The 12,278-nt window shown below is 34.6% G+C and overlaps 1 protein-coding gene across 1 annotated transcript; it reads right to left on the reverse strand.

The window, feature by feature from the left end:
- Positions 1-291: 291 nt before the first annotated feature.
- LOC133870259 (uncharacterized protein At5g08430-like) lies at positions 292-10,904 on the reverse strand. The gene is made up of 10 exons (XM_062307344.1): positions 10,760-10,904; positions 10,517-10,645; positions 8,140-8,219; positions 7,056-7,243; positions 5,579-6,434; positions 5,215-5,309; positions 1,720-1,779; positions 1,583-1,633; positions 1,199-1,271; positions 292-799 (listed from the first exon to the last, which is right to left on the reverse strand). Exons 2-10 carry the CDS (start codon positions 10,618-10,620, stop codon positions 606-608), a joined length of 1,701 nt encoding a protein of 566 aa, XP_062163328.1. The 5' UTR covers positions 10,621-10,645; positions 10,760-10,904; the 3' UTR covers positions 292-605.
- Between the last annotated feature and the right edge of the window lie 1,374 nt (positions 10,905-12,278).

Below are 12,278 nucleotides of genomic sequence, written 5' to 3' on the forward strand. Positions count from 1 at the left end.
TTGGATTTGGTTGAGTGAGACCATAGTGGTATTTTATCCCCAACAAGTATGAATAGTTATGTTTGCATGAACAATATATGACAATAAATTTGGAATTTGATATCATCAGTCAAGAATTGATAGAACTTGATCAGTTCATGATTTTCAATTAGATTTTAGCTGTTGATGCCATTTAAAGAGCATAACTCTTCTCATGAGGTCAATTAGATGCTTTTTTTACAAGCATTAGTCTCTTAAATTTCATGTGTGCCCAAGAGAACAAAATATTTACATTTATATAAAATGCAAACAAAGGCATTCTTAAAATCTTGACAACTGCAAGATAATAAGCAAACAACAGTATTGTGCACATGAAATTTTCCTTGGTCACAACAGATATTTTACAAGGACAGCAAACATATTTTACAAGGAAATTAAAAAAAAAAAAAAAAAAAAAAAAAAAAAAAAAAAAAACATTTATCTTACAAACTTCAACTACTACACATTTGGCCATCAGGCACTTGAAATGACAGAGTAAGTTGCCTTTTGATACCCTCTAGTAACCAAACGAGTTTCAAAATTTTCTCATACCAACCAGGTGCAGCAGAGCTCTATCACACGTCCAGTTAATTATTGGGAGCTTTTTCACATTCCAACGATGATTCCGAGCAAAAACCTTCTTCTTCGTTGATTTCCAAGGAGGCTGCAGAATCAGATTTGAGCTCTTCAACTTCTGCAATGACCTTCGGCGGCTGCTTTAATAACTGTTCCTGTTCCGATGGCTTCTTAAGCAATTCTCTTTTGTCTAAATATTGAAATAATGTTGCAAATAAAGCTGGTTAAGGTCCAGTTCAATTTATTGAGTTGAACACAGCATCCTGAAACATTCACACACACAGATGCTTGCACGCTTACTCAATCATACACACACATGCACAAGCAACAACTAGTTTTACAATAATGCATGGAGCACAATAAGAAATCCCATCAGAAAATACCTGATCACATATAGTCAACATACAGGGAGAAAGCATAACAGCATAACAACAATTTTAGGATTATACAATAAGTTCCTTTTTCCTTTTTTTGAAATTTTAATGCTGGTTCAAGAGTGGTTCCGTTTAGTAGTTTAGTAGAGGGTGTGTTCAAAGTTCAATAATCAGTCATTATGTATTTCATAGTGATATGTTACAAGTGCTGACTTATAACATGAAAGGATATTCTGCTCTCCATCCTTTCTCGTTTGCCCGATCAATGCAGTTTTGTAGTTTGACTAGCTCCTTCTCAATCCACTGAACAACAGCACTTCCATATACGTCAGAAATGATCACAAACAAAAAAAGAAAAAGAAAAAGAAAAAAGAAAGCAATATTTCTGTTCCTATTGATAGAACTCCAGAGATATGCTGTAGATGAATAGCGCTCTGAAATCTTTCACATTTTTTTTTTATCCATTTTGGAGTGGATTTTTTTTTTTTTTGGGGGGGGGGGGGGGGGGGGGGGGCGGGTGGGGGGAGGAGAGGAATAGCACATAATATATATTCTCTAGGAATAACATAATGTATTTTTGGAAGCAATAAATAACATTAATCAAGGAAATTTACATGCTTTGTTATATCCTCATGCAGACTTCTGGCCTTCTGTTCAAGCTCCACCTATCAAAGTTACATTTGGTTAAGAGCTTGCAACTTTTAACTATCTCTAAGAAAAGACACGAATGCTTGTGAATAGAAGAACTTACAATAGTAGGTTTCTTTAGCAGGCCGGTTCCAACCATCTTTCTCAAATCCTCACATTCTTCCTGCAAAAAGTACTATGCAACCAAGTAAGCAATGTTCTTCGGAAGGGGGCAATGCTCATATGAGTGGAAAGTTTTGGAACTTAATCATTACATATACATAGTGGGGAAGAGCAATAATGGCAGAACAGCATATCTTGTAAGGTAAGACCAATAAGAGTATCTATATGCAATATCTGTTACATATATAATGAACCATTTGTTTTATTCATGCAAATTTGATAAAATCAGGTAGTTGATTAAAAGGTTAGTCACTGATGAGTTACATGCATGAACACATTTTTGTGTGTCTACACATGCCTATATTCACATTTGTGCACCGTGTCAAATGTTTAATGGTTTTTCCCATGTAATACTGGGTACATTTAATGGAATCTGAATATTCACTGAGTTGATTTAAGACAGACTCTTGAACAAAATGATTAATCACAACATAATGGGCTTGTTTGCTAAGGCTTTCTACGACTGTTTTTTGTTTTTTGCTTTTTAGTAAAAATCAAAAGCCTAACAGCTCAACACACAAAACACTAAAAACTACTTTCACATTTATGTCACATCACAACTAAAAAGCAAAAAGTATCTTATAAAAAGCATTAACATACGAGCCCGATATTTTTCATGAAAGAAAAAAAAATTTACAGAAGAGGTATCAAAATGTTTATAATATAATTTATGACTGAAATCTCAAATTTCTACGTAATTAACAAAACCTTTTGTAGCCAAGCCATACCTATCATGCTTTGAAAGGAGGTCTTGGATCCAACCCATGGAAGGGAAGGATTTTAGGAGTGGGGAGAACCATCCCCCAGTTTGTAGCCTACTATTGCTGTTTGATGCAAAAAAAGGGAGGATTATTACAAAAGTAGAAATGTAAAAAGAAGCAAAAATATTAATGCTAATGCAGGCACTCTGTCAGAATATCCAACTTGCCTTTCCTCATAATGTATTTCTAATTTGGACCTTTCAAAACATACTATTGATTACTTTTTGGGTTCCCACTACATTTCAGTTTATTGGTGATGGTCTTCTTCCCACACCATGGGAGTAGCCAAAGTGGTGACTCTTTGTAACTGTAAGTTGCCATAACAATTATACCAAAACAAGATTCTGACAAATACAACTAAATAGTCACTGATGACTGTAAAGCACCATGGTCCTTCAACAAGACTAAATATGTTTTAAACCCCAAGTTGTTACAAACAAGTTTACCAAATAGATTAATGATTAAGGCAATCACCACAGTTCAAGTCACTACAATCAAGATAAGTAGAAAATAAAATAGACACAGAGATTTAGTGACAAAGTGACAACCTTTTGAAGAACTATTCTAAAGTAAAACCACTCCGGGGCCAGCCAACCCCAAAGGTATCCACCATGTAAAACTAACTCTTCATTGCTTCCCCTACAAACAGTACTTGCAGAAACCCAATTTGCAAGATTTCACGCCTTTCAACAAATTCTGCTTGTGAAGCTCAACCGTACAACGCTCACCTAAATGGCTAAGCCACAAATGCCACAAATGCCACAATACTGTATCATCATTATATGATTAATCGATTATGCTGAAGTGGATGTTGCAACTACACCTGCAACTGTATTCATTCTTATACATATTGCCAATTTTCTAATCTTTCATTACCACCGAAGTACCTTTAATTATTTTCATAACTTTATCTCGGACTAAATAACTATAGTCCAAAGAATCCAATGTGCCTAAAAATATCAAATTTTTCATAAGGTCTGGATAATATTAAATATTTAAGTGTTCCCACAACCCCAACAAATATCCTGACTTTTTATAGTGCCTATTTCAATAGCCTTACACGTAACATCATTACCCATCAGAATAGTACTAGCATTATGAGATTTAAACGTCTCAAACCATTGCTATTTGGAAACATGATATGAGCAACCACAATCCATAATCCTGGAATCCATGAGAGAATTTGTACCTAAAGAAATTGAGAGAAGATCTGCGCAAATCTTCCAAATCTTGTTTCATTACTTTGCAAAATCCTTTGTAGTACCCTTTTATGTGACTGCAAAATCTTTTGTGGTGCCCATTTTTTGTGACAACAATAGCACTCCACATCTTTTTCATCTGGTCAAAATTCTTCATCCTTTAGCAATCGTGATTTAGACTAAGACTGTCTACTTTTGTCATTATTCCCTTTAAACTTATCCCTTTCGTGCTTTGGCTCAAGCCTCACCACAAGCCTATCAATTTGATCATTAATAGGTTCTCTTGACATTTTATGTGACAAGAGAGCTCCAGTCAAATCTTCCAATTCTAGAGTTTCTTTTCACAAGATAATGCCGTAACCAAGTGATCATACGAAGAGTGAAGCTATGTTAACAGAAGTACCACTTTATCTTCTTCTTCTTCAATTAGTTCAACAACTATATATATTCAACATGTTAAACTTGTTGAGGTGCTCAAGCAAATCTGTATTTTCCTCCATTTGTAAACCATATAATTGTTTCTTCACACAACTTCTTCGTCAAATCTTTCATCATATACAGACTCTAATTTTCGCCAAATTTTCTCCACCTTTTCTTCACCAATCACAATATAAATAACTTCATCTGACAAATTGAGACAGACTGCATTGCCAGCCTTGACATTCATCTCTTCCCATTAATCATCATTCATCTTTTGGGGTTTCTTCGTCTTTCCCAATAGCACCTTATAGACTCTTTATTAAATCAAAAGATCTTTCATCATTCTCTGCCAAAGAGAGTTGTTCTTGTCATTAAAATTCTCTACTTCATATTTAATACTTGTCATATTTACCGTAATCGTCAATCTGAATACTGAAACTTAGCTCCAATACCACTTGTTGTGCAATCGACAACGATTACGGTAAGTAACACAAAACCATCACCCACATGAACACCAAAATTTACGTGGTTCCCTCATATGAGGTACGTCAATAGGGAAGAAAAATTTGCAGCTCACGCCAAAAGTACCTTGCTATGCGGCAACTCAAACTCTTTTTTTCCTCATGTTGCTTCCTTTTACTGGGTAAACAAAGTCACAATTTTTCTTCCTCTCTCTTCTTTAGCGTGTAGTGGCTGAAGCTTTCTTCAGTCACCTTTTTTTCACCCAAAACAATGCGCCATACTTCACATATATACTACTAACGAGTCAGTTAAAAGGAGGCCACCTTGATGCAATTAATGCTTGTCCTTCACATGCAAGAAAACCACTTCTTTAGGAGAGAAAAAATACTCATGTGACTTGATGGGTTTAAGTCACATCAACACATAGCATGATCAGCACAAAAGCAGCCAGAATTACATTTAAGCTCAAGTGAATGAAATGATACATGTGAAGAATATCAGAAAAGTTACAATCTCAGTTGATTTTGGATTTGCTAAGCTTTTAAAATTGGTATCATAATATTAAGAAATATTACTTCCAAACAGTTTGGTTACCTCAGTGAAGTCTTCATCAGAAAGCATAGCAATGTGAATGTCTATTGGCGCATTAAACGCTTGTAGGAGAATTTCACTTGAGATTTTCTTTATGCCTAAGAGGATAAAGAGGAAAAAATTCAAGAAGAAAAAATAAAAGAGAGAAATATAAGTAACCATTTAAGAGAACATAAAATTGATGAGAAAACCTACAGCTTTCTGTTGAAACAGTATTAATATGACAAACAGAAAAACATATTGCATTGTATTAGGTCAAATTATAAAAAAGATCTACTTTATAAAGATCTAAAAAATCCAAAGAAGAAAGCAATCCAATCTGCCATCATCAACAAAATGCCAGGACCAAATTTCCCGGCACAATTACCTCTAACTTGCAAGAGTTTATGAGACGTCCAGTACTGATAGTCTCTAGGGTCTCTTTTGACTCTCACAAAACTTCCCACTACCTTGTGTTCAAAACTTTCAGGCTGATTCAGTAGTCTTTCCACTAAGCTTTTTCTTAAGTAGACAAGTTTGATATTATCAGCAACTATAGATGCAAAACAGCTTTGCTTGGCAGTAAAATTGACTTCCTTTTCCTGATATTTTCTAAATGAGCTTGACGTCTTCTGTTTCTTACATTCAACCATATCATTTTCGTAGTTTTTCTCCCCCAAAAAGGTTTCATCTTTATCCTCATTTTCATCCTCTTCTGATTGTTCCAAATTCTCAGCGAAATGAACCTCCAGAAGATTATATATTTTGTTCTTATCCAGTGATCTTTTTCTGAATATAGAATAGAGCATTTTGTCACAAAGAATCTTCTTCTTCTTTTTTGGGTGAAAAAGGTTTTTCTCTTGGATATATCCTGATATGATTGAGTCCACATCATACTGCGTTAGTTGTTTGGTTGTATCCTTACCAATGGATGTGAGGAACTCAATGAGAGGTTTTGATCCCCATCCTACAAATTGTAGTGCCTTGGAACTCCTATTTTTTCCTATTGCCTTCTGCTGTCCTATATCATTGGTGTCACAATCATGTATTATCAATTTATTATCTCCTTTGGCCTTGCCAATTCTAACTGAATTGGAGTAGCACTTGTGGTCCTCTCTCTTCTTTAATTGGGCATCTGCGAAATGCACATTATCAACAGTCAGGCCTTCCTTTTCCTTTATTATATCCCAATATTCCTTAAATAGACCTTCATACGTCTCTCGGTCTTTCAAATCTATCTTTCCCTGAAATCATAAGAAACAAGATTAAAACAAGCATATTTTCCCCTAACCAAAAAGAGAAAGAAATTTATGAAGAAAGGGAAGCTGAAGAGAGATGCTATTGAGAGAAAAATACAGTGACTGAAAATCCTGCATTTAATACATCATAATGTACTGTTGCTCTTCAGTTAATAGGAAACAGAGAAAGGTTTACTTTGAGAATCAAATCCTACATTTTAAAATGTTAAAAGCAGGTTCATAGGTACATCAAAACAAAGAGAAAATTTTCAAAATTTTTGGCCATCCCTACACCAGTCTATACTCACTTTAATCAACTTTTAGATTACTGATTCCACGAACATTCTTTTCTAACATACCAATAGAATTTTATAACTCGACCCCTAAATAAATGGTAGACGAATAGATTACGGAATTTGTATTCTACACAGTGTATCATGAGCTAAGGAAGGTGCAGCTGCAAATATTGTGGGATTAGGGGGTCTCCATAAAAATTACAAAATTAGAAAACAGAAGGCCCTACAAAAATTTAACGCTAGAGAGATACCACCTGGGTGATATAGAACAGATTACAGTAACGAGATATCCAAAAACTTTCTAACAGAGTTGTAATATTCCTATACATACCACATCAGAATCAGAATCCACATTCTGTTCTGCAAGTAGAACAAGCTTCAAGCAGTCGTTGCAGAATCCTTTCTTCCCTCTAACAGGGGCAAACTCAGCAACATCAATGCAGTTTCCACATAAAGCATTTGGACAGCAAAAGCAACGAAATTTTGCAGTGTTGTAGCATATGAAGCAAGAATGCCAATCTGAAACATAATTTCATCACTTGTCAATTGGGTACTTATAAAATCTCGAATGTGAAGCATGAAGAGAAAAATTAATGGCATTTTTTTTTAGTAATGCAGACTGTTGTGACACGGAAGTTGCAAGGGAAAACATTTTACATGGCACCTCAAAGTGAAATTTTGTCATATCATTGCAGAAAACACAAGCCATCTGCATCTTTATTTTTTCACTGTGCCTACACCAGTTATCTTGGGGAAAAGACCAAAGAAAATGTATATTAGCAAAAGCTGCCAAAAGGTTGCTTGCATATGAGAGCCTCCTGTGAGAGTTTGGAGAATAAATACTGATTGGTCCAGTGCAGTGACGGGTGCGACTGTTTGTGTGTGATCAGGAGTCACAATGGCTTCTGCTTTGACTACTAGGCTCTGTTATTGCATGAGTTGAAGGACATGCAGATGGCTTTTAAAATAGCACCTGAACACAGATCAGAAGATGTGATACTGCGAACCTGTGGATGTCCATTGTAAGGCCAAAACTTTGATGGCTGAATTTATTCATTCTTGAACACATACTGGAAGATGTGATATTTTCCTTCACAAGACCAGAACTTTGATTGCTGAAATTACAAACTTTCTGGAAGTTTATTCCTTGTAAATACAAAGAGCTCTTCAGGGAAACAAAGCATATTTCTTATTGACTCCCGGGTTTGTAACTGTATAGGCCAGGGTTTTTGCCTTCTCAAGGGCTTTTTAGAGATGTTGAGGATACGAATTTGAGGGAGTCCTGTGGTTGGATCTTTCACAGGAATGTCAAATAAAGTTCTTCCTTTCATGTTGCTTTCTTTTTATTATAAAAAATTCCAACAAATAATTAACAAGCGGATTCAATATCATCATGATAGTTGTGACTGACTTACCGCAATTCCAGTGGACTTTAGTCTTTACAAATGAATCATCCTCTCCCACACATTCTGGATGGTAAACTTTTAGGCAATCCCTGAAAGTGTTAGACATGTTACTGAAATAAGGTCGTCCTGCTTTGGATCTCTTATGGTACTCCATAAGAGATGAAAAAAAAAACAGTTATCAATGTTTTCGGAGGCACAGATTAATAACTTTGATCAGCCCTAACAATTGTTAACCCTTGATCTTCTGGAAAAATTTAGTTGTGATAAATAAAAAATGCTATTTTATGAGTTATTTGATTCTAAGAACCCAAAACTAAATACAGACGGTAACCATATACAAGCAGATACGGAAAGAAATGGTCCTTGTGTACAAGCTCATCATTTATACAAGAGATCAATGAACAATATGCTTCATTAAGAGTCACATTCTTTGAAGCATATGTCAAAAAAAAAGGGGGGGCCCATCATCAGAAAACATAACTCACTTGTATCCTCAATGCCTTTTAATAGCTATGAACTCCTTTGCTCCCCCACAAAAGAAACAAAACCAGCATACTTTAGAGCAAGGCAAATTAACAATCAATAGAAACGTAAAACAATTACAGAAAGAAATGTCCAACCTGGTGTTTCTGACTATGGTACTTATATAAATTGATGTATGACTTCCAAGGATAGTGTAACACCCCAGTCCTATATTGGGAAGAGATGCATAGCTCACATAGAATGAGTGGTTTATAAAGATACTCATGGGTGCTAAGTCCCACATTGCCTAGTTATTAGGTGAAACTGGGCTTTATAATGGATTCTAAGAAAGCTTCAAATTGACTAGTCTTTTTGGAGTGATAGCACAGATGTGGCTAGCACTTTTTCTTGGGTCGTTACAAATGGTATCAGAGCTACCTACTAACGCCAAGTCATGTGGTACTGGAGCACTGCATGAAGTGACCCTTACGAGAACATCAGGTGTTTAAGGGGGGGAGTTTGTAACACCCCAGTCCTATATTGGGAAGAGATGAATAGCTCACATAGAATAAGTGGTTTATAAAGATACTCATGGGTGCTAAGTCCCACATTACCTAGTTATTAGGTGAAACTGGACTTTATAAGGAATTCTAAGAAAGCTCCAAATTAACTAGTCCTTTTGGGGTGATAGTGCATATGTGACTAGCGTTTTTCCTTGAGTCATTACAAATAGAATCCACAAAGAATTTATACAAAAGACTCCTCCTTGAGTCTGAGAGTCTTGAATCAAGATATGAGAACCAGCCTACACATCCTTAACTAGTTAAGCAAACCCAACACATTGTATGTAAAAGCCAATTGAGCCTGAGAAGGATGAACAAATACATCAAAAAGAGTGTACATTATATAAGAACAGGAGCAAAGGTGGCAGTCAAGAAGTATTAAGGCACCTACATTTCTCTTATATGTGTTTGACTAGGCATCTTGTGAGATTCAATACACACAAACAAAGTGAAGAACTCCTTGAGCGTTAATTGAACATGACAGATGGAAGTGACCAAAATTTTTGGAGAGAACGTTGTAGCATCATACCATATTCTATTAGTTGCAAAAATAGCTAAAACATCAGTCCACATTTTATGGCGTAAAGTTCCAAACAATCACATATAAGTAAGGAAGAGACATTGACTAAAACAGTTCAATAAGCCATCCTCCAGAGAGAAGGCAACTGAGATGACTACCGTAATTTTTGTTTTTTATGGTTTTGTAAGTTTAAAAGATAGAAAATAAAAATACTGATTTTATTGGGTGATTTTGTTACTAAAGGATTAATCCCAATTATTTTCTGGCATCATCCAATTATTTTGTCCAAAGAACAATTTACAGTGAGTAGCTTAAAAATTATTAAAATCGATTAGCAGTAAGACTTCACAGAGTCATTCCATCACGAGCATACGCAAATATGAGTAATACTAAAATCACATTTTTATCTAACTATTCTACAGTGATGATGTGGCAGTTTCAATCAACTATTGGATCGGTCCTTATTAAAATTAAAAAATTAAAAAATTAATAATTGGTTGAAAATAACACGTCACGATTACAGGATAAATATGTAGTTTCTAGCATTATTCAGCGGGTGGAAAAGGCCCACTGAAAACACATATTCCTACAAGTGCAATTAAATTAATCAATTAATATATATCTTTAATATGCCTAGCAGGAACATAATATCTATTTTCCTTAAGATAAACCGTTATCATATTTATTTATTTATTATTTTTTATAAGTACTTTGAAAGACCAAACTACCCTTGATCCCAGGGAAGGAAAATGGCTGTGTTTAGTGTTTTCTGCTTCATCACAATCAACAACCACCGACCCGCATTTCAAGAATCAACCACTTTAGTTCTGAGAAAACCCACCCGTAGTCACAGATCATTAGCGCTCCGCCATCTTTGCACACGAAGCACCAGTCTTCAGAATCTATCTCTTTGATTATCTTCCTTCGCTTCTTTTGCTTCTTCATCCTACCCTCTTTCTTCTGATTATACCTAACAATTCAAAAAATCCGAAAAATAACGGTTAAACTAAAACCCAGGAAAAAAAAATAAAAAATTAAACCTCTGATCACTAAATAGAAAAAATTATAGACAAAATGCAAGTACTTTCACTCGGTCTCCGTCAAAAAAATTCAACCTCAAAATGGCCGGTCGGTTTACCAAGGTCTAGATAGAAAACCACAGGAAAAAGAAAACTAGAAAGCAGACCACAGAAATGTAAAATAAAAGTAAAAGGTCTTTAACATTTTAATTAAAGAAAATATATTTTTTGGCGTGCAAAAGGCGAATACTTCTGCCCTGTCGACCCACTGTCTACTGTCTACTGGCTCTGGCTCTGGCTCTGGCTCGACCTTTCATGGTGAATGTAATGAAGCGAACTCCACTTCCACTATAACAACGTGGAAGAGAGCTCGTAATTCACAAAACTCTCCGACACGGCGACACGTGTCTTTAGAAAAAACATTTTTTTTTTTTAAAAAAAATTGTTTTATAGTAAAAAAAATAATTTTTGCATAATCCAAATACAATTCTTACTCGACACAAAATAATTTGGTGAAATCCATGTATTATGGAAAGAGTTGTGCAACGAACACATCCCGAATCATAAACAACTACAATTAGGCAACTGTGGTAGGTCTAGACTGTCTAGTACGGTAATACCTATGAACGTCTTTATAAGAAAAAAATATAAAAAAGCCTCATAAATTAACAGCTAAATTTAGAATAGTCTTTTTAATTTTTAAGTGCACTAATGTGACTCATCAAACTACCAAAGTTTACCAAAAATGTCACTTTTATCCAAATATTCTTATAATATTCTTATTTTGTTAAAAAGTAAAATAAAAAATTAATTTAAAAACTATTAATATAAAACTAAAAAAGTTAAAGAAATTAAAAAATTTTAACATTTTTAATTAAAAATAATAATTAAATTTTTTTAGTAAGAGTGACACATGTCATCATTTTATTGGTATTACCGTTGACACTAACAGAATCCATCAAGTATTTTGACGGAATTTGACTACAATGACTAAATTGTTATTTTTTTGCCTACTTTGAAGACTTTTAAATTATTTTTTATTCCGTAGTGAACGATTTGTAATTTAGGCCAACCACATGAATTGATTTTACATTTATCCTTTTTTTTTTCTTTTAAAAAAATAGTTTAGTATAGTTTTTTGTTTTTTTTTTATAGTTTTTAAGAGAATAAGGGTATTATATGAATATTTTGACAAAAGTGACATTTTTGACACACTTTAGTAGTTTGATGAGTCACATTAGTAGACTTGAAAATTCAGTGAATTATTTTAAAATTAGCTATTAGTTAATTTAGTTGAGAGGCTTTTTTATATTATTCTTTTTTTTATAAGCAATACATGGAAACAAGATTAATTAGAGATCTTTTTAATTATGATGAAAGAGGGAGGGAGAGAAAGAATTGAGAATCCTTCCGCTTGTATATACAATTAAAAGCGGCCTATTTAAATTCCTCTAGTCCTCTAGGGCGTAGAGCTGTGGTTCCTCTAGTCCCTCTAGGACGTAGAGTTGTGGCGGTGTGGTGTGAATTTTGTTTCAACGTAGTGCAATTGCCTCGTCTGGTCAAGGTAGTGTGGGCAGTGATGGA

The sequence above is a fragment of the Alnus glutinosa genome, chromosome 6, assembly GCF_958979055.1.
Source record: "Alnus glutinosa chromosome 6, dhAlnGlut1.1, whole genome shotgun sequence".
NCBI lineage: Eukaryota > Viridiplantae > Streptophyta > Magnoliopsida > Fagales > Betulaceae > Alnus > Alnus glutinosa.